At 32.0% G+C, this 23,205-nt stretch overlaps 3 protein-coding genes across 7 annotated transcripts in view; 1 reads left to right on the forward strand and 2 right to left on the reverse strand.

Moving 5' to 3' along the window:
- LOC140046499 (endophilin-B1-like) overlaps positions 1–6,605 on the forward strand; it is a 30,638-nt gene extending 24,033 nt beyond the window's left edge. For all 3 annotated transcript variants that reach the window (XM_072091158.1, XM_072091156.1, XM_072091159.1), the window contains 4 exons: positions 1,919–2,008; positions 2,437–2,537; positions 3,622–3,805; positions 4,912–6,605. In XM_072091158.1, coding sequence (XP_071947259.1) covers positions 1,919–2,008; positions 2,437–2,537; positions 3,622–3,805; positions 4,912–5,016 — 480 coding nt within the window. In that variant the 3' untranslated portion in view covers positions 5,017–6,605. The remainder of the gene's footprint in view (positions 1–1,918; positions 2,009–2,436; positions 2,538–3,621; positions 3,806–4,911) is intronic.
- A 4,128-nt stretch (positions 6,606–10,733) lies between these two features.
- On the reverse strand, positions 10,734–18,879 carry LOC140046500 (interferon-induced very large GTPase 1-like). Of its 2 annotated transcripts, none has more exons than XM_072091161.1 (3): positions 18,363–18,879; positions 15,867–15,941; positions 10,734–15,762 (listed from the first exon to the last, which is right to left on the reverse strand). In XM_072091161.1, the coding sequence occupies exon 3, from the start codon at positions 15,713–15,715 to the stop codon at positions 11,015–11,017; it is 4,701 nt and encodes a 1,566-aa protein (XP_071947262.1). In that variant the 5' UTR covers positions 15,716–15,762; positions 15,867–15,941; positions 18,363–18,879; the 3' UTR covers positions 10,734–11,014. The 2 variants fall into 2 exon arrangements, with proteins under 2 accessions (XP_071947262.1, XP_071947261.1); XM_072091160.1 differs by lacking the exon at positions 18,363–18,879 and adding an exon at positions 16,208–16,235.
- A 900-nt stretch (positions 18,880–19,779) lies between these two features.
- On the reverse strand, positions 19,780–23,003 carry LOC140047957 (uncharacterized). 2 transcript variants are annotated; one of them, XM_072092986.1, is made up of 7 exons: positions 22,413–23,003; positions 21,850–22,084; positions 21,359–21,518; positions 21,034–21,204; positions 20,837–20,905; positions 20,528–20,722; positions 19,780–20,283 (listed from the first exon to the last, which is right to left on the reverse strand). In XM_072092986.1, exons 2-6 carry the CDS (start codon positions 21,971–21,973, stop codon positions 20,569–20,571), a joined length of 678 nt encoding a protein of 225 aa, XP_071949087.1. In that variant the 5' UTR covers positions 21,974–22,084; positions 22,413–23,003; the 3' UTR covers positions 19,780–20,283; positions 20,528–20,568. The 2 variants fall into 2 exon arrangements, with proteins under 2 accessions (XP_071949087.1, XP_071949088.1); XM_072092987.1 differs by lacking the exon at positions 22,413–23,003 and having other exon boundaries at positions 21,359–21,559; positions 21,850–21,938.
- Positions 23,004–23,205: the final 202 nt, after the last annotated feature.

Below are 23,205 nucleotides of genomic sequence, written 5' to 3' on the forward strand. Positions count from 1 at the left end.
ATTCATGTTTATCGAAGAAAGATTGAAATATAGTTTTGATAATGTTGGAACTTTGATCTTTTTGGATCGATAGTGATCCAGCAACAGTATTGTTCAAAACAATTTGAGTGTGAGGTCACATTGAAATGGAGTTAAATGTACAGTATAGTGTGTAAAGTCCTGTGTTCAATTCAAGATGATTCTGTCAAATTGGTATTACATTTAAAGGAAACAAATTTGTCCAGAGTATTACTGTACACTACTGTATATAATTTTGTAGTTCAATGATAACAGTTGTTTGTGTTGTACAATCGGTAAACGATTGTGTAGTTTGTTGTCATCATCACTTTGTATTCAAGATCTGTTGTTTTGTTGGCTTCTATTGGCATGTTGCCCTATTCCTAAATGTATTCCTATTTAATAAATTTTACATATTATTTTAAAGAAGTAGGTGATGGCCTATCGGTGTTCTAATTTATAGTAGACCCTTCACTCTAATTTGGTTTTAGAGATTTTGTTTTTAGGAATTTTTTAATGATACTGATTCATAATAAATGAATTAATTTTATTTATTGTATTCTATAGGTGGAGTAGGTCAATATTATTTATCAATAATAATTTTATTTGTGGGTTTTCTTGGTGTAAATTTACAAAATATTTGTTGTTTGCTTTCGGACCAATGATTCAAAAAATGGAATATATGAAGAAAAATGGTAATGGAATTTTTTGTAGTTTCTGGTGAAAGTGAACATAGTTTCCTAATTGACCAATTGCGGCTTTTTCAAAACTTGTACTAATTTAAACTCGATGGAAAACAAACATTATTTGTTCTTTTAGGGCTAATATCTAACAGTAGTACCTAGAAAATGAATGGTGAATGCCATATTTAATATCATTACAAATAATTCACACTTTTATTTTTCACTTTAGCATGTTTGACTTTTAATTTTTTGTTTACACTTGTTTAATCACTCTATGTACATATTTATTCAGTACCACCTGTAAAACAATTATTTGTTATATTGTATTGTATAATACTGTATCTCAAAATGTACTGTAAATCAAGTATAATTAATTAAAAACAAAATGAGGAAAAGTTTGAAAATAACTGAAATCAAAAACTAAATTCCCAAAAATCATGAATGATTCTACCGAACTTACGAGTTAAAATAACTATAGCGAGGCATTTAATGAATAGGCAAACTGCCTTAAAATGTGACATGTTTCGAGGAACTATTCTCATCATCAGAAGAACAAAAAACAATGCCAAAAATGGTTATGTTACACAAATCCGATGGACTCAAAATTTGATCAAATCTATGGACAGGTTTTTTTCTACGTGGTAATACTGAGCATTAATAATTTAGTAGCTCCCTCTATTTTTTGAAATTTTACCCAGTAGTTGATTTTTTAGCAAGACAAACAATCAATCCTACAGTATATGCTCTGCGTGGGCAACACAAACACTACTTGTTATTTAACTCTTTGCACCCTCAACATCACAATTATTAATTGCATGTGTAAACACACAAAGTGACAGACAATAACTAGATATTCCCTCAAATATTCAAGGTTTCAATAAAGTGATCAATTTCAAAGAAATAAAAAAAAAAAAAAATTATTGTGTACAAATATTCAAATTAATAATTTCCATTTTCCTTTTTCTGAAATATCTGTATAAATGTTTTAGATGAAGCATATCTAAAGCTCTGTTTACACTGTTGTTTACATCAAACTAGTTAAAAGTAATGTGATGTGACCAAATATTAGTGGTATGACATCATCATGTCTATAATAATATATGGGCACATCACATTTGTTGACACATTTGTTTGATAGTGTAGACGGAGCTCTAAGAAGTTGAAAAACAATTCCAATGATTATGATAATCTCCTATTTCTTGAATTATCTAAATGTGTTTTTTTTGTTGTAATTATAGGCCGAAGCCGACCTGAGATTGGCACAGAATGAATTTGATCGCCAATATGAAATTACAAAACTGCTTTTGGAAGGAGTCGGTAGTGCACATGTAAGCTTACAACAAATGTATAATGTCTAGTATTACACATCGCCCTCTAGAGACCACTTTAGGACTGTGAGAGGTAGTTTCCTAGCAATGTTTTCTAGTCAAAGGCCAAGGGGTTTTAATTGAATTAAATAACCTGTATTATGTTGGTTTGAAATTGACAGTTTAGTGTGTGAATGATATTCTCAAACTATAGAGGGTGCTATAGTGCATTTCACAAAGTATCGTGTAACATACAGTAGTGGCGATTTTACCTTCAATATAATAGGAGAGTTTCATATTGATGTAATGTTTGTCAGATCTTTACAGCTTGTTGTTTCTCATTTTCTTAGGAGACTGTCTCTTTGGGTACTAGTCATTTACTGCCAAACTGGTTGTGTTCAAACTTTACTTTATAAAACTAACTAACCTATTGTGTTTCATTTTTGCAGTCCAATCATTTACGGTGTTTACAAGATTTCATCGAAGCACAGCAAAACTTCTTTACTCAATCACAGGCTGCACTGGCTGACCTGCAGAAACAGCTTGGCAGGTATATACATCATTTATCATTATTATATTGTAGTTAGGTCTCCAATTAAGAACCGGTCTTACTCTCCAATTGGCAAGACCACTTTTAATAACTGTTGCCAATAGTAAAACAGTTATCTGTTACTTCTGATATAGGTATACGGTAGGTAGAATGATGTGTCATTGTTCTATTGTATTAAGGTCTCCAATTAAAAACTCCTCTTACTCCAGTCCTTTGTTTAAGTAAAAAGCAGGAGAGCCCTCAATTGCTCTCCTCAGAAATTACTCTTTCAGTTATTCAGTCTCCTAAAGAATTCTGGAAATGTCAATTATTTACGCAAAAACCACTTCCCCCTGCCCTGACATACAACCCACCCCCTCTTTATCTGTATTCATGGGTAAGGTATCATTTATTATGTCTTCTAATTAATCATTGGTCCAGTCATAGATGGTAGGAGTTACATGTATAATTTACATTAACCTCTTTCTATACCAAAAAATGAATTAGATTAATGAACACTTGTATAATAGAATCTCATCCATTGCAACATATTTATATTTAATATAATAAATATTTTTTATTAAATTTATATATTTCACTATTGATTGCACTATACATCTGTCTTCACACCACATATTATTTATTTCAAAATATGAATAAATTAAATATTAATTTGATCAATCACACACAATATTTAGTTTTCACATTTTTAGTTTGATTTTCTTTGCCATTAATATCATAATTACTGTATATGGGTTGCTTTTGTTAGTGCATGGGGTTTGTGGTGGATTGTTATGGGTATAACATTTGTTGATTTTGTTTCATTTATAAATTATGATTAGTAATAAAATAAAACTAAATTTCTTTCAGTGCATAAGACAAAAATTAAAATACCTTGTAGAGGATTTTTAGAAATGTTATTATTATTAATATTTATTATTTGAAAACTAACTCACATTTTTACAATCCACTACAGTAAAATCCAGACATTTTTAACCAAATTCATATTCCCTCATTGTTTAATTAAATCATACATTTAGATGTGTTTGTAGTATTTTATAATTGGTATTGGGGTTCATTTTTGGTTTTCTTTTTCTACACTTAGCTTACCTGGGTCAGGTTCCATACGTCCACCTCCCCATAATGTTGATGTTTCTGTACCCTCTGCTCCTTCTTACATCACCGGCAATGGCCAAATGCCAGTTGGAAATAGTATGACAAGGAATGCTAAGGTTCTTTATGATTATGATGCAGCTGACTCTAGTGAGCTGTCGTTGTTAGCGGACGAGGTAAATGGAAAACTGTGATATTGTATCAAAGATGCCTTGTAAAAAGAAATCTGACTTACTCTGAATGTTCCTTGTTAGTAATTTAATCATCATCATCATTACTTTCATCATCACCATTGTTATCATTATCATTTATTATCTTATATTCATCATCATTGAACACTTGTCTTCATTATCAATATCATAATTGTTATCTTTCATCATTACTGCTATTATCATCATCATGACTACCATTCTCATCATCATTATCTTCATAGTTTTATCTTCATCATGTTCACCATTATCATCATTATTATCTTCATTGTTTCACCTTCAGTATCATCGTCATGACCACCATTATAATCATTATCTTCAGTGTTTCATCTTCATTATCATCGTCATATTACCATTATCATCATCATTGTTATCTTCATTGTTTCATCTTCAATTATCATCGTCATGACCACCATTATCATCATCATTGTTTCATCTTCATTATCATCGTCATGACCACCATTATCATCATCATTGTTTCATCTTCATTATCATTGTCATGACCACCATTATCCTCATCATCATTATCTTCATTATTTCATCTTCATTATCATCTTCGTCATGACCACCATTACTATCATCATCATTATTAACTTCATAATTGTTTCATTTTCATTATCATCGTCATGACCACCATTTTAATCATTATTATCTTCAGTGTTTCATCTTCATTATCATCGTCATGATTACCATTATCATCATCATTATTATCTTCATTGTTTCATCTTTATTATCATCGTCATGACCACCATTATCATCATCATTGTCATCTTCATTGTTTCATCTTCATTATCATTGTCATGACCACCATTATGATCATCATTATTATTATTTTCATTGTTATTTTCATGACTACTACTATCATATCACCACCATATACAGTACTGCTATTATTTCTATCAATTTACTGTCACCTTTTTGCTTTTGCTCTTTGTGATTAATTGCATGTATTTAACACTGCTTGGATGGTTTTTCTGCATTTATACTTTTATACAGTGAAAAAAAATGTAAATTTACTTTTATAGATGTTGTTTTCCTTTAAATAAAGTGTATTCACTCTTCTGTATTTTCAGCTCATAACCGTTTGGAGTGCCCCAGGTCTGGACTCTGATTGGATGATTGGTCAACGTGGCTCGCAATCAGGCAAAGTTCCAGTCACATATCTGGAATTAATGTAGACTAGATGTTTATTTACTGGGGTTCTTTGCAGGGTTGAAGGTTACTCACTAAATGGTTCTTAAATATGCTTTGCCTTTGACCTTTCAGGTTAAAGGTTACTGTTAAGTCTGTTATTTAAATTATTTTGTATTAAGGAAAAACTTTGAAAAATGCAAGCCCTTTGGGTTGCATGCTTAAACACTATGGTAATGTCTGTTACATAATGGTCACAGTTTAGCAGAGTAAGATAGAATATCCAAAAGAATAAAATAACTACTTACGATGAGGATTTGATCTTTGTTGTATGTGTACAAGTTAAGCTATTCAATTAGATTTGAACATAATCATTAGTGGTTTAATGGTACAAAGATCAATCAGAAAAATTAGAATTTTTTTGGCAATTTTGTGGCCATTTTTTTTAACCTTAGTATTTTTTATTTTTGTTCATTAACCAATATGCCATCATTAATCACTGGCGGTTGAGTATCTGTTTCTCAAAATTTTTATTAAATAATTTAAAACAAAGTTTGGGATGGGAGAGGAGGTTTACTTAATAACTTTTTTTTCCATAACGATAGCTTACGTTGATTTTAGGGCAAAAATATTATTTTAGAATCACCATTTGTTCATATTTTGAAAATAGCTCTATCTCATAACCCCAACCACAGTATATGTTATTTCATCATCACATTAATTTATTATTTTCTTTAGAGTTTTATTATGATTATATGATTTTTGATTGATTATATTTATATTAATATACGTTTGCAATATTTTCTCATAATTGTTCTGTATTTTGCATAACATTAATTCATCCTCTACCCACAGTCACAATCAGCAATATTTCTTATTTTTCCCACCTCTTTTAAACCTTATTCTTTCCAGCAATTACATCGTCCCACCTTCATTGGCTCCTAAATATACATCACCTTACTAAAGGCAAATATGTAGAAGAAATAATGAAGCTCACAGCCACAGACTATGGTGAGCTAGATATGTTACTCTGCACATTCATTTGACATACATCCATTTACAATTCATTGTTCATAAGTGTCGTCATGTTACTAAAATATTTGACTTGGTCTATAAATTCATGGAAGGCAGAAAAATAGAAAAAAAACTCTTTATTATTTAGGCACCATTTCATTTAAATTTGCCTATACTATAACATTTTAACCCATCTAGAAAGGCTATGTAAAACCATGGAAATTAAATATTTAAAAAAGAAAGTCTTTGAGTTCTGGTTTATACCAATTTATGTTGTGATAACTTCAGCAATGACCCCAGTTTTTTTGTCTACTGTCACATGTATCATATATAATATTCATATTATTATAATAAGCAATTATTTCACCCCACTATTATGACAGTACTTTTTAAAATTATTTATCTTTAATCCACCACCCAGTCTTATTTAGCCATTTTATCTGTCGTAAAACCATCACTTAGATTTAGAATTATGTTCTTGTTGGTTTGAGAATATGTGAGTAAAGCAAATAAATAATCTCAAATATTCTAGGTATAATTATGAATTTTAATGTAAAAACTATAGGTTTACTGTATTGTAATGATTTGTGATATTATATTGAAATTAAATACTGATTATTAATTTACTTGTTGTTTACTATATTAATAATGAATAGGAATGGGGCTGCTGAAAAGTCCATATTTTTGTGCAATTGATTATTACCAAAATGTCGACTTGAACTATATGCACTAATATTGTCATAATCTATATTGCATTTTCAACATATTATTGTCAAAAAATGAAATAATTATTAAGCACTAATTTTTTCATATGCACTAATGTTGCCATATATGCACATATAAATATAATATCATCACTAAGTTATATTTCCATATAGTACTATGGTATAAAATATACATTTTTTTGACAAAATTTCCTTATACTTATAGGCCTACCAAGTAATTAAAAAAAAATAAAGAAAAAATCAGAACTTTCTGTACTAATAGTACAGTACAAAGCAATATATGCGCATATATTGCCATATTATTGCATAATAATTGAATTTTAAAAAAGTCGATAATTTGTGCATTTTTCCAAAAATGGCGGCATTTCGACCCTATTATTTTTCGATGATACAAAGCAATATATGCGCATAATAGCCACTATAGTACAGGGATTTTTCAAAAAATGGCAAAATTTCGACAAAACTCGTAATTATATATGATACAAAGCAATGTATGCGCATATATAGCCATATTATTGCATAATAATTGAATTTTAAAAAGTCGATATTTTGGGCATTTTCGAAAAAAATCCCTGTACTATAGTACAGGAATTTTTTCTAAAAATGGCAAAATTTACACCCTTTTATTTTCCGACAAAACTGCTAATTATGGCTCAATACGATGATACAAAGCAATATATGCGCATATAGAGCCATATTATTGCATAATAATTTTAATTTTAAAAAATCGATATTTTGGGCATTTTTCGAAAAATGGCGGCATTTCGACCCTATTATTTTTCGATGATACAAAGCAATATATGCGCATAATAGCCACTATAGTACAGGGATTTTTCTAAAAATGGCAAAATTTAGACCCTTTTATTTTTCGACAAAACTGGTTACTATAAAAAAAACCTATACTATAGTACAGGGATTTTAAAAAAAATGACAAAATTTCGAGACTTTTTTTTAGACAAAACTGGTAATTATGGCTCTATACGATGATACAAAGCAATATATGCGCATATATAGCCATATTATTGCATAATAATTTTAATTTAAAAAAGTCAATATTTTGGGCATTTTCGAAAAAATCCCTGTAACAGAAAAAAAAATACAGATTAATTTCGACCCTATTATTTTTCGACAAAACTGGTTACTATGGCTCTATACTATAAGAGCACTGGATTTTTTTTACAACTTTTAGACCTTTCTATTTTTCGATATAACTGCTTACTATAGCATAATTGACATGCGCAGAATACATTAGTTGACTCTGCGCCTTTTAATTATGATATAATAACCAGTTGTGTCAACAAATAAGAGTCGAAAATTAGCCATTTTTAGACAATTTTCTTGTACATGATTTTTTTCAAAAAAATTGCAAAATTTCGCCCTTTCTATTTTTCGATATAAGTGGTTACTATAGCATCATTGACATGCGCAGAACACATTATTTGACTCTGCGAATGTTAATTATGATATCGTAACCAGTTTTGTCAAAAAATAATTTGGCATTTTTTGACAATTTTCCTGTAATATAGTTCATGATTTTTTTTCAAAAAATTGCCAAATGTCGGCCTTTCTTTTTTTTCGATATAACTGGTTACTGTAGCATAATTGACCTAATTATGATATACTGTAGTAACCAGTTATGTCAAAAAATAAAAGGGTCGAAAATGTTTTGACAATTTTCCTGTACAGAAATTTTTTTCCAAAAATGGCCAAATTTCGATCTTTCTATTTTTCGATATAACTGGTAACATAGCATAATTGACATGCGCAGAACACATTACTTGACTATGCGCATGTAAATTATGCTATAGCAACCAGTTATATAAAAAAATCTGCAATTTTTCGAAAATTTCCCTGTACATGATTAAAAAAAAAACATTTCGACCTTTCTTTTTTTCAATATAACTGGTAACTACAGCATATTGATATGCGCAGAACACATTATTTGACTCTCCGAATGTTACTTATGATATATAACTAGTACACGTCGTGTACCACAAACTGTATATTCTATATGCAGATGATATACAGTTGTATATAGAATTATATTCTATATGTCCTATATGTCCTCTCAAGTAAGTCATTGAATTACCAACTTCGTAACTTGTGGCGCATACGTAAATTTATTACTAAGGATGCTTGCCACAATGCAGTCAGGGGACTGACCCTGTCCCGCCTGCGATTTTTTTTTTCGTACATAAGTTGGGGACCCCTTCATGAAACGTCACAAAATAAACATGAATAATTCATCAGTTAAATGTTCTTGTTCCGTGTGCACCCAAGCGTATAGCAACAAGAAGTGATTTCATAGAAGAAGGAATAGCGGTGTTTTGTGTGGATTGTCGAAATAATCAGCCTTTAGTTTATGATAGTGTTTTTAATATAATTTATTACTAAAGAATTACGTGTTAAAATTATAGTTTCTATTAATACTATTAGGCCTAGGCCTAATTATTAGTCTCTAAACATATGTCTAGCTGTGTGTGTTATAGGTATGACACAATCCGAGTAATAAGTCAGCAAAATTAAACAATAAACATTACACAAAAATACATTTTTTATTCTCGTGGGTCTAATCTTCCCATCTCATGTGTTCATATACGCGCATTTTTAAAGTTCTTTTGAGTACATGCATTGTTTGATAATAAAATAGCAGAATTAAAAAAAATACAGTACACAAATTATACACATTCTTTATTCTTGTGGGTCTAAGCTTTCTTTGGGCTATGTCCAATGAATTACTACTTAGTTTAATGTCTTGCCTAGCTGTCGATTAGCCTCGACTCGACACATTGTGTGTGAAGAAGAGTGCGCGAAGGCAATCGCGTGAATTGACTTAGAATCCTAGGCCTACTGTAGAAAGTATCGTATCGCAGTTGTGTAATCGCTTCTTGTTGCTATACGTTTGGGTGCACACGGAACAACACATTTAACTGATGAATTATTCATGTTTATTTTGTGACGTTTCATGAGGGGGGTCCCCAACTTATGTACGAAAAAAAAAAATCGCGTCCCGCCTTGACTATGCTAACTCGCTCTTGCTTGATGCCCGCGAAGTTGATCTTAAACGATTACAGCGATTGCAGAACAAGGCGGCGCGGCTGGTCTTTGCGTGTGGACGGGATCAGCCCTCGGATGGTTTATTGAAAGATCTCCATTGGCTTCATATAAAAAAAAGGATTTTGTACAAAGTTATTGTTTTTGTTTATAAATGTATTTACTCTGTTGTTCCTTTGCACATTTTTGATTTAATTAAGTTTAACCGTGACCAGCTTTCAATTAATTACAGGTGTCGACTTCGCTTCTCTAATGATCCCACCCGACTTTTCGTTCCACAATCTAATCGGAAAGCTGGTGACAATGCTTTTTCTGTCGCCGCTCCGCGGATCTGGAACGCGCTACCTGTCGATTTGAGAGGAGCGAATTCGGCACCTCTATTTAAACGTCAACTTAAACCTTTTCTTTTTAATTAATTACTTAGTATTTTTAGGCGCTCTGTTCTTTGTAGGGCGTCATATAAAAACCTGTATAGAATAGAATAGAATAGAAAGGGTCGACGCAATTTCTCTATTTAAGAATTTTTTTCAAAAAATTACAAAACATCGACCTTAAAAAATATGCGTAAAACACATTGTGTGATTCTTTCGAAAATTCCCTACTGTATACTATAGCATTGTGAATCGCGTGAAGAGCAAAATAAGATTATTTTGCTGACATACTAATAATAATATCATAACACAATTGTACTGTCTTCGGCGAGTTTCGGTTCCAACAACACATTTTCTTCTAAATATAGAATGTTGTCTTTGAAAAAAACACCAATATCTCTTTTGACAAACAACTCTGTATATCTATATATATACACATTAGGCAAAGAACATTAATTGTAAACCGCCCGGTGATATACTGATATACTTTCTATAATTTACAGTATGATTTATATATATATATATATATATATATATATATATATATATATATATATATATATATATATATATATATATATATATATATACACTAAACTAAAGATGACCACCAAGATTTATAAATACTCCACCAACATTCTAATCGTATATTTCTTGTAGTAATGTGCTATCTGTTTCAGAATAATTTATCCGAAAACAAACTTTTTCTATAATATTGTCGACTTATTTAGAGCCTTAACCTATTATAGAAAAATAAGTCATTGCTCATTCTACTGATATGTTTTATAATAATTACATGACTCGCATATGGAGAATTTAAGTGGATAACCACTAAATGTAGTTAATAAGTAAACGATGCTTTAGACTGTTGTCTATTGTGTTTAAAGGTGATACGTTTTCATAATCTCTCTCTTGGCTTCTTCCCATGTAATTCTCTTCCATCCTCTAGGAATATCAGTCTTATTAGCATTATAGTATTCAGCCAGTTCACTGTTGTAAGTTGCCATAAACCATTTCCAGAAAAGTTCTGCTTTTCCTTCTAATGGTTCAATTTTCCACGACTTGTAATAATCATTAACGCTTCTATAATCTGAGTATTTATATAATTTACCAAAAGTATCTTCATTTCTAAATCCATTATCCTGCCTCATTGATGTTGTACAAACCATTGTACTGAGTTTCTTAGATTTAGCGTATACATATCCCGCCACCCCCTTAGGTCTGTGGAGTTCTGTTCGATGGCTACCATGTGTGTTGTTAGTATGAAGGTCACAAAGTCCTTTGCAAAATGGACATAACTCACGGCAAGCTAAAAGATCGGATGTAAAGAAAACAAAACAGTCATATTTTATTTTCTCAAAAATGCTAATATCATCATAAACTGTAATTATGCTGTCTTCGATGAGCTTCAGTTCCAACAACAAATTTTCTTTGAGATCTTCCAAATCTAGAATTCCATCTTCGTTAACCCCAATGTTTCTTTTTACACTTAAGTCCGCATAAATCCTTTCAATTAAAGATGGCCACCAAGTCTTCATTGTGCTTGTTCCTTTCTGACATAAAGCACTAATAGTTTGCTTCACTTCCATGAATATTTTACGAACATTCTGACTGTATATTTCTTGCAGTAATGTTTTACCTGCAATGTTTGTCCGGAAACAAAATGTCTCAATATTTCTATGAATGAAGTATTCAATAGAGCGTATGGGATCCGACAAATAATGTACAAAGCTTTTAAAATTATGTTTCTCTGCCATTGCAATCAGCAAATACGCATGAACAGACATCTTATTAGTAAATAGTTTACTTGGAGAGTTCCTCAAATGATCAATTACACCAATTGCACATTTGTTTGGGAGAGAAACTACAACCGCGCTTTTAATCTCTCGGGATATTACCGATGCCATCTTAACACTTATTTGAATCTCTCTGCATTCATCTCTAAACATATGCCATAACCTGTCCTTTTGAAGTGTCATGTATATTTTCAGATCGTGTTCACCTCTATACTGCTCTTGCATTTCTCGTAAAACGGATACTAACCACTTGAAATTACAGATAGCCAGGCGAATTTTTCCTTTCAACGTAAAGTGAATCTTGTCATTTAATTTCACCTCTCCAATTTCACTTAGTATTGAAGAAAAAAGATAAATTCCTAGCTGTTTAGTGTAGTTACTCCCTTCAGATTTGTGAACTCTGATTTCTTTCATATACTTTTCTCGAATTCCATGTAGACTCGAATTTGCTTCAGCCAAGTAAGATCGATTATCCAGACGTAGTTTTAATAATCTTTCATCAAACAAAACGTCTTGTTCTTGTACATCAATTTGAGAGAGGTCGGAAAGCAAAACACGAGCAACTTCATCTCGATCGCTTATTAAGCTAGACTCTACAACGATTCTTTCAAAAGACTCTTCAACATTTATGTAATCTTCACCACCGGGTATGGTGGATATCCACTTATTCCAATTCTCAGTAAACTCACATTCAAGATTTTCGTCCGATAGGAGTTTTATTCTATGATCTTCAGCCAATTGTTTAGCTTTTTGAAACACTTCTTCTTCATGCATGTTAATTCTGGCGTCAATTTCAGCTCTTCCAATAATTTTGTTTTTAACTGATGTAAATCCTTCATTCAATTCTTTTTTAATTTCCTTACAAAGATCATCAAGTTGTAGTTCCATTTGAGCTTTCCATTGACAAGCAATGGTTTCTTTATCAAAATAGCTATTCATGCTAGATTTAAAAGTACCGATGTCTTGCTGTAATTTTGTTAAATAACGGTCGAAGATATCTTTCCCATTATTTGCTATTTCTACAGCTGTTAGCTGTTTACATTCATTTCGAAGCTGGTAACTGTATATCATTGCATTTCTTCTGAATGTACGAGAATGCTTCACATATTCTGTATTCAAAGCATTAAAGGCCTGTATTTCGAAAGAATTTTTGAAGCTGAATACAACATTTTGGCATAAGATGGCGTTCCAAAGATCTGTAAGCATTATTGCGAATCCATCTATACTTCTTGGTTTGGAATTTCGCATGCTTTCTATGACCCGTTTCTTTGTTTGAAGAATGATTTCGCTGTAACCAGGATTAGGAGGCGCCATCGGTGGATCACCTTGCCACATGTTGGGAACGTACACTATATCTTTGTTTTCCTCAAATCGTATGACATCGGAAAATGATCGATATTTTTCACTGCAATGTTCTTCGGCCGCAGCAATTTTTGTAATTTTGTCCAACATTTCTCGCATGCTTCTTTTCTGTGTTGTATTCAAATCTGATGCTGCTACATCAGTAACGTTTTGATGAACAAATATGCAACTGGGATTGACATTGACATTTTCCATTTTTATAAATGCATGTACAGCAATTTGAAGTGTGTCTTGCATATCTGTAGGGTTTTCTCCCATAATATTTATAAGGGTAAGATCACCTAAACCAACAACAAATGTAGCTATCTCATTGTCACGACTGTAGCTATGTTGAATGTTAACGAATTCGGGAGACCGTAAACCCTCCGTGTCAACCACCAGAATGTAATCACATTTCGTTTCTTCTTTTAATCCTGAATCTAACGGCATCATCTGGGCGAAGATACCTTTAGTACACCTGCCAGCGCTGACAGCAAATTGTAAACCAAACATAGTATTTAACATGGTAGATTTCCCACTGCTTTGAATGCCTAAAACAGATAGCACAAACAAATGTTTATTTCCAACTTGGTATTGAAGAGACTTAAATACGGCTCCAATCCAAGTTAATGGCACATGTGATGCGTCACCATCCATTAGCTCAATGGGATATCCTTGTAGTAACATTTCGGCAGCTATTACTGCTAAGTCGGGATCATCTACTTCTTGAAGTTTCAAATCGGATACCATTTCGTAATTCTGGCCGATTTCTCTAAAGAAATGTTCTAATCCCAATGACTCACGTGACAGCTTTTGCTCTAGGTCATCAAGTTGGTCTTTCATTGATTTTAATGATTCTTTTGTCCTTTCTGGTTCATTTTTCGGTGCATCACATAACCTATTCCACTTGTCAATGTACTGTCTTCGTATTGGCTGTAGTTTGTCAATGCTATATCGATCGGTCATTACCTTAATAAGCGCATAGAAATATTTTCTTTTTATAAGCGAATTCTTAAACGACGCTCTAAACAACTTATAAGCACACTTATTTCGTTGGTGTTTATTTATGTGTAGCTGTTTTTGTCGTAGATCTATTATCTCTGTCTTTATTTTATCAACGTAATCTTCAATTTGCATGTTTCCTTTTCTTAGTAGCCGATGCTGTTCTTTAATATTCTCTCCGATGCTTACTGCAATCAATTGCAAAGGTAGCTCATGTCCTTTCCCATTTAGATGTACATGTTTCATCAACATATTTACGTTCTGTCTTGCTTCAAAACACTCTGGCAAATCTTCATCAACATGGAAATTCATCTTGCGTGCTACTTCGCTGCACAACTCGATACTTCTATTTGGTACGACATTCCGATTAACTCCTTCAAAGCCTAAGTGAATGAACCTCAATATGTCTTCGCTTATTTTGAACTGGTTCTTTTTTGACGCATTAACATATGCTATTTGTTTTGTACCCCGTGTATTAAATGACTTCTCAATTTTAAGAATCAATTCTTTGAATGTTTCTCCAGGATTTCCATCCAAGACGAAAATCACGTGACCTTTTTGTCTGTACAATATTTCTAGTAATTCTGCATCATGTTCCTTAAAATCACCAGATGACACAAATGCAATGGTGACTAGTGATATTTTAGACAAAAATTGTGTCTGAGATCGGGAATCTGATGAATTTCCTCGCAGATTTATAAAAGTGTGTGCTTCTGAAAAAGCATGAGTACTTTTCTGGTTTGGTAGGTACCATGTCATTTCTAATAATCCATCTGATATTTTTCTTTGCAAATGACCTCCCTTACATTCCGAATGGAAGAAAATGTCATGTCTCTGCTCATTAATGACACAATTGATAATTTTAGATTTGGATATTTGAGGTCTACCTATGCGAAGAGCAGACACAATAGGACACCCGTGAGCGGACATGAACTTTTCACAAGAAAACCCTGAACTTATTTTCCACTTCTTTCTAATTGTGCTTATCCCCCATACAATCATCTCCCATTGTATGTCAGTTACGTCCTTAAATGGTACCAGTAACGGAATAGCCAACTGACAAGTGGACAATTTTTCAATTAAGGTTTGCCTTAAGAAATCGTCACAGCACAAGAAAGTAGCCACTAGTGCATCTAGTGGACTTACTTCGTCACAATGATCTACGTCTTCTGAATAGTCTTGTAGAAAAGAAGACATTGAAAATGCAGCAGCACTAGAAAGTGATTGATTTTGATCTAAATTATAGCATCTTCCCTCATATTTGCACATTAGCAGATTTTGTAAAATATACCAGGGTATTTTGCCAGGATCGCTGAGTTCATCTGGTGTAATCACACTTTTAGAAACTACAAGTGCTTCTTCCCGAGTTAGTTTTTTAGGATAGTAGTCCTGTAGTTGCAGATGTTCAACAACTTGCTGGTGTTTGTCAAATGCATTCGCCATCACAATCAATTAGTTTAGATTGTTAGACAGTATTTATGCTCATCAATCTAATAATCAAATCAAAAATTGAATAATCGATAGTGCTTTTGTGCATTATAAGTTGAGGTAATGTTTTAGAGTAAACAATTGTAAAATCTAAATATAAACTTACTGAAATGTTGTAAAGAAAGCAACTTCTTCTTCAGTAAAAATATATTGAAACATCATTATCATCACTGGATTTCATCTGAAATAACAAGAATAAGACTAAATTATTATAATATTATATAGAAATTGTATTTAATAGATCCGATACAGACTGCCCCGTCTGCATTTTTTTGACAAGTTGTAAAGGCAGAATCATGAGGGATGAATTAATAAATTACAAGAGGCACTATATGTCGGTATGCACGTACAACTACAAATGGTTTTCAGCAAGTTTGTTGACTGAATGAATAGTTTTTGTGGGTACGTAAGCTATTTTGTGATGCTTACATAGAAAATTAGTATTACCATGCATTATTCATTGTTTCTACATTAAAAATATGTCTTGGCTCTAAATAAAAAGAAAACAAACAATTGTGGTTCTTTTCTAGTTATATAGTTCTGCTATGTGATTAAAAACTTCCCCAACATTACAATACGATGGAAGAAAAAAAACATCCATATTCTTGATTTAATATTGTGTGTTTGCATTGCGAATAAGCACTAGTAAAGTTAGGTTTGCGGCACACTATGTTTTTCAACAACAAAAATAATAACGTACGGCTATAATTACTTTTTCTGGAGTGATGCTACGCAAGTAAAGTGGAGTTTAATGTATGGTATTACAGTCTAAACCCGATTTCCCCTTCAGCATACAGGATTTGGAGGATGAAAACATGCAGGGTAATAACAAAAGCCAATCTAGGATCTTTATATCCAGGTATACATTATCAAAACAAACCTTAAATAACACGACAAACAAAAGCAGTCAAGGTCTGAAACCGTAGTCTGTCAACATTACTTTTAAAAAATTATTAAAAACACATTTATTCATTAAGGCATATGGAAATCATGAGGTTTCTTAAAGTTCTAGAATTTTATAGTATACTTTTTCCTGACCAGCATTATCTTTGGGGTGCATCTGTCTTGGTTGTTGTCTCTGAGCACCCGGTCGTCTGTGGCAAGGCAAATGTGTATCCTGCTCCTTTATTTGGTCACCTAGGTAGGGGTCCGGGACGCGATATTTCTTTTCGTACCTAAGTTGAGGACCCCTCGTGAAACGTCACAAAATAAACATGAATATTCATTAGTCATATCCATAAGGTGTGACGTAAGAATCGAGCTAACTGCAATTCGGTAATGTAAACGATTTCTGTCGAGCCGTCTGTGTAGTCGAGTGGATAAGACTATGGACTTTACATGTCGATGTATGGGGTTAGACTCCCATGAGCTACTTTTTTTACTTTATAGTGAGAGAGAGATTATTTGGAGGGTTAGGTTTAGTTATATTTAGGAAGTAGTTTGGCTATCTTTCACATGGGGTCCCCAACTTATGTACGAAAAAAAAATCGCGTCCGGGACCGCGACAGAACGAGAACGGATGGGGATCCTCTAAAGAAATTGCATTTTATTTGTCAGGCATTTGTATGATTTGTTTTTTTTTTTTTTATAAAAATCCTGTTATTATTATTATTATTATTACTTATAACAACACATTTAAAACATTGACACAGAAGACGATATATTAAATCGCTCAGATTTACGAAAAGATATCAAAGTAAAGGGTGGGATTGCATGCATGCAGAGGTACACGTGACGAAATACATCAGAAACAGTTTCAGAAAACTTTCTTACCGAAAGATTTCATAGAACAACATGGCATAGAAACTTATCACAAAATGAGTCCAAATTTTTGATTTGGACTCATTTAAAGAAACCCAATTTGTGTTTGTATGTAACATTAGGGGTGAGGGATGGGAAAGCGGATAGGTACAAAGAAGAACAATTTTTAAATATATTCTTTATCCCACTCAGTAACGAAATATTTTGTTCATGTTTCATAGGCCTATAAATAATACACCTCTAAATACAGTAAAACATTTGCGATTTAATACTTTGTTAAAACTGTCACTGTCATAATCGATTGAAATATTAAAGTACATGTCACGATACACCACTACTGTTTTTGTCAAATACTCTAGCTGTTCAACCAGTTTTCAGCTATTAAAAACAATTATCGTAGGAGGAGATAGGAAAATGCGAAGCCTCCTCGCATTTTTGTGGCGGGTATTTTTCAAGATTTACATCCATTAGACAGTGTATACCACGATCGGAACATAAATTCGTTTTAATCGTCAATAACTAATTATCTAACTTAATTTAATTAGTAAACAGGGTTACATCAGGTGGTTAAAATCAGTACCGAAAGTACGAACCAACTTTATATACCTTCGAGTAAAAATTCTAGAAGTAAGGCGCGATTTACCGAATTTTGTACTTACGTAAATTTATATATAGAAGCCCCAGTTACACTTTAATTAAATACCATCGACTCATACACCTCGTAGGCCTATATTATATAAGACTTGTCCAATATACCCATAGGCTAATTTTCGATTGAAACATACGTAAATAACAGTTCCTACAAATTATATAACTACACAATACATAAAATCCTACAGACCTTTAATTTCTGCTAAAAAACGTCATCTAGAACATCCTGTTCTACATGCGACGAATACCAATTATGTTACATACAGTACAGACTCAACTTCTTAAAAAAGAAGTTAAACCAGTGGTTAATTTGCCGTAGATTGTACAAACAAAGATTACAATACGTGTATGGTACCTGATTATCAACATATCGTGTTGTATACGAATAAAATATAAAGTATTATAACAGAATTGTAACGTAAATTTAGCTTCCGCATTCAGTCCATTATTACGAAGCAGTTTCAAATCAAATATTTCCTTTTCAGTATCAGTGTTTAAACCTTGTTGAATGAACTTCGAATAAATAGTTGACGCTTGATATTGGAATTTCCAATCGTTCACAAATAATATTGACGTTGACGTATTGCTTTGTTGTCGTATGTGAAGGTATGCATGTTATTGTGTCACTGAAATCAGTTCCGCGTGAAATTATTATAATCTTAATTGTTGACGCACATTGACATATCGGGTAGATTTTAAAAAGGGCACATGCAGTGTGCTTTTTTGTTGTAACAAGGGTAGGCCTGTATACATGTACGACCAAAACGAAAACATATCGTTAAAAAAAAACCACTAAAATAATACATATAGAATTAATTCATCTATTGACAATTATAATATTTTTTTTTTCTTTTGTGGTTAACAACCTTTATTCATTCAATGTTTTATAAACAACAATTACAGAATCTCTAAGCATTTTCTACATTTTTTCGTTATTTTCTAATAGGCCTTACGGCGAAGCTGAAATGATGCCTGGAAAAGCAATCCCGTTCCTCATCAAGCATAATACTTTTTTACCACATATACTGTTCTAAATAAATACTAATAGTACAAAAAGTAAAAGTTCCACAAAAAAATACCTGGCGTTTGGTAGAAAATTACCGTTAAAGTTGGTAAATATGCCAACGATTTCTTACGAAATAGCGAGGCTGAAACAACTGGTGCCGCACTATAACTAGACTGTACTATTATTATCACGGTTTATAAGAAATATATTGGCAAGTTATTTATTATCAAAATAGATTTATTCTTTATTTTTTTTAATAAATTTGGTGAATACAAATTTATATTAACTCTAAAATTGAAATTTAGAGTTAATAATTATCCCCCGACATTAAAACATTTATAATTACAAATGGCTTCAACTGTTCGTATAATGGTTTCTCCCGACAGGTAGGCTATTAATAGCAGTAGAAATACAGCAGCAATATTATGCGAAGTTTATACCGTAGGATGTACATAGTGACTGATATGATTTAACTGTGAAACATATAGAACACATATTCCTAGTAATAAACACCAATGCAATAGTAAATTTAAATTATCAAATAAAATACAAACATCAAATATTTGTTTTGTTTCAATGTAATTGTATTTATTCTCATGGTTAATATTTTTCTTTATATTCTCATGGTTACACAATTTCTTTTAATGGTTTACACAATTTCTTTTAATGGTTTACACAATTTCTTTATATTCTCATGGTTACAGTTTTTATTATTATATTCTCATGGTTATATTATTTATTTATATTCTCATGGTTTCCATTTTGTTTTCATTTTTTTTAAATCTTTTTTTTATTCACATGCTCACAGTTTCTGTTTGCATAACCATGGTTAGTGTTTGTGACTTTGGAGTCTGCCTTCTTCCTTTCCAAGCAAGGTACAGGATGTCCTGGCATATCGATAAAATTTTTGTTCGAGTTTCTTCAGCAACATCTGAAAATGAGGTTTGTATAGTATCTTCTGCAGCACCAACACACTTTGCGATTAGATTAAACAACTCATATGGCACAATTTCAGATATGTCAACATCATTAATGTCCGCTGCTCTTGGAGGCCATTCACTCTGCATACCTTTGTTGGATTTGATGGCATTATTTACTATCGTACCTGCAAGTACATTTTATAGCATTGGGTGAATGAAACATAGTAATAATAAATTTATATAAAGCATATACTGTATTGTGTACAGCATTTATGATCGACACCACTTACTATCATAACAGTTTTGTTTTTTGAGTGCATACAGCTTTCACCTCTTTGATCCACAGCATTTCCTTAATTATGCAATAACATTTATTGTTGTTATTTAAAAATAAACCAATATATACAAGTTATTGTATTTTAACCGTACCTGCAAAATATAGGGTCCTTAGTTTGTCTCTATTGTCACCATCAGTGGAGATTTCGTGTGTTGTAGAAGTAGTTGGAATCTATGTCATACTTTGATGATTCATCTGTCTCCGTTGTACTTTTTCCTGATGACAAAAATGGATCAGCCACAAATCCTGGGGATACATTGCTAAAGTACACCAGAACTGATTCATTTCTAATTAAGAAAAAATAAATAAAATATTTAGTTTGACCAATCCACAAAAAGATTATTTTTTTAAATTATCCCTGGTGAAATAATCATTTAATATAAACACACTAAGCAACTAACCTTCTTGTGGGTGAATGAAAAATTAGGTTAGGATAATCCATCCTGAGCTTCTTCTTCAACACGTCTGATCTATAAATAACACATTAATTGATTATAATTAATTGTAACACAGATACAATGAAGAAATTATTACAGTAACTGGATCTCAAAAATATTACAATTATTTCATCGTTTTTAAGAAGGGATCGACAGCCTACCTTATAGTTGACAAGTAAATTTTTTCTGTTTTTTCAATTGATTTCATGAAAAGCTTTTGGAGTTTTGCGAGTCTTAGTATCTCCTGTCCATACTGTAACCGTTTATCAATTACATCTCTGCAAAATACCTTATAGCTTTGCTTATATGTTAAAAAAACACTTTCCAATTCCCTGTAAATAATAATAAATATTATTAAAATATATTTTAATATTTTATAGATTTTGGTGTTTAAAAATTCAACATTTAGACTGAAGCAAATAAAAAAAAAATTAAAAATGTAAATTAAAAAAACCAACAGAGTTTTAGAAAGTTACTTTTACTCACTTTCTAGAATCATTTCGTTTACGTGAATTAACAACTATTTTGGTGTAGTTTTTGTAACATTGGTCATGATATCGCACTTCAATACAAGCACAGCTTTTGCCTCGAATGTCTTTTAAAATACTTTCGTCCTCTCTCATTTCTGCAGCTTTTCGCAACATTCCTGTCATAAATCAAATCAACAAAAGCAATAGTGTGTAATTCCTAAATGATTGAAATGATATTTTGTTATGCATAAAGTCTACAACATGGAGATATAAAAAGTATAGCTCCATGATTACACTATATAGCAAAGGTTCACATGGAAGAAATGTCCTGGAACACCTCATTATGCTGTACAGTAGGAAGGTTTTCTAATTGGATTACATCAGTTGAGCCTGCAAAACTCATAGGATGGGGATTAGAAAGCAGATTGATTAATTAACCATGTTTACAAATTTCAAGGATAGGAGAAACAACAATAACAAGTGAATTTTTTTTCTTCAAATAATTACCTGCATCATCTGTTAAAGCCTTTCTTAATTTATCATGACCTCTTTTGCCTTGGATCGTCACTAATTTGTCTTGCAATTTACAAATGATACATTTCTTTGGCAAAATAGTGGCTTTTTGAACCATTGCTGTGGCTGAACTACTTCTCAAAAAATGCTTGGCCCTCTTAACTGGTGGCTCATCTGGGCTCTCACTGTCTCCTGCTTGGGATCTCTTTTTGGCAACTCTTGTTTCAGCCTAAACATCAATTTCAACGTATAATTAATTTATACAGCATTTTATTTGGTCTTATATAGAGCCTATATTGGTATTTAACTAAAATTAATTGTGTAGCCTACTGAATAATATATACTGTATAATATAATATGGCCTAGGCCTAGGGCCTAGGCCTACGTAGTATTACTGGTACTACAGTAGTAGAAAGCCCAATCAACAACCAGCACAGAAACTAAGGGCACAATATAGATCTACTATAAGTAAGTGCAGTAGCACCCTATATACTGTATCATTTAACTATATTATTAACTCTTAGAGTATTCTGATAATAATCGAAACCAAATATTACCTTTTTTAGTCGAGATGTATCAGTATATCGCCTGTAACAGGTAGCATGAAAACCTAAGCCTGGATGCTCGCGTACGACATCGTCAAACGATTAATACCTTCATCAGACATACCAGGTCCAAGCTCCGTCAAATGTATGGCGATTTCCTTGCCGTCTCCATCTAATTTTATCCAACTCTTTGAACAGAGCAACACTTTATTCCATCGAATCTCAGTAATTGGACTGATAATTTCATTTGAATGCTTGTAAATTTGGAAAAAACATTTCAACTTTACTTTGTCTGAGCGAGAAGATCCTTCCTCGTCATCGGACGCCATTTCGTGTTTACATCGTGCTGATTTTGACGTCTGCTGCCTAAACGTCGCGTATGATTGGTTTAACTGATGTCATGTGATACAAAATGGCAACTGCGAAAATATATTCTTTTATACTTTTAAAATCAAGATTTCTTTAAAATGTCAGGAAAATTTTCGTGGAACTTTTTAATACGTGATTAATTTATTTTTATGTATATGAATCAAGAGAGTTCACTTATTATGCTTAATGAGGAACAAGAAAAAATGTTTTCATCTTCACCGTAAGGCCTATAATTTTTATCCTCTTTAATATTAATAATAATTTTAATATTTTGGCCTATACGTAGTACCCCATGTTTTCTTAATGTATATATTTGTTTTGTCTACTACACTTAAATATATATATATGTTTACATTTACAGAGTTAGTTACTTATATAAAAAAAAATCCATGCAAACGCAGCTGGAGCTGAAAGATTTATTTTGCATTATGTGGTG

Source organism: Antedon mediterranea, chromosome 4, assembly GCF_964355755.1.
Source record: "Antedon mediterranea chromosome 4, ecAntMedi1.1, whole genome shotgun sequence".
Lineage (NCBI taxonomy): Eukaryota > Metazoa > Echinodermata > Crinoidea > Comatulida > Antedonidae > Antedon > Antedon mediterranea.

Coding starts and splice junctions, on each gene's coding strand:
- LOC140046500 (XM_072091161.1), bottom strand. CDS start 15,715: ATGGCGAATGCATTTGACAAACACCAGCAAGTTGTTGAACATCTGCAA.
- LOC140047957 (XM_072092986.1), bottom strand. CDS start 21,973: ATGGTTCAAAAAGCCACTATTTTGCCAAAGAAATGTATCATTTGTAAA. Junction 21,519..21,849: donor GGCTTTAACAGATGATGCAG/GTAATTATTTGA, acceptor GATTTATGACAG/GAATGTTGCGAAAAGCTGCA. Junction 20,723..20,836: donor TTTCATTCACCCACAAGAAG/GTTAGTTGCTTA, acceptor TTTCTTAATTAG/AAATGAATCAGTTCTGGTGT.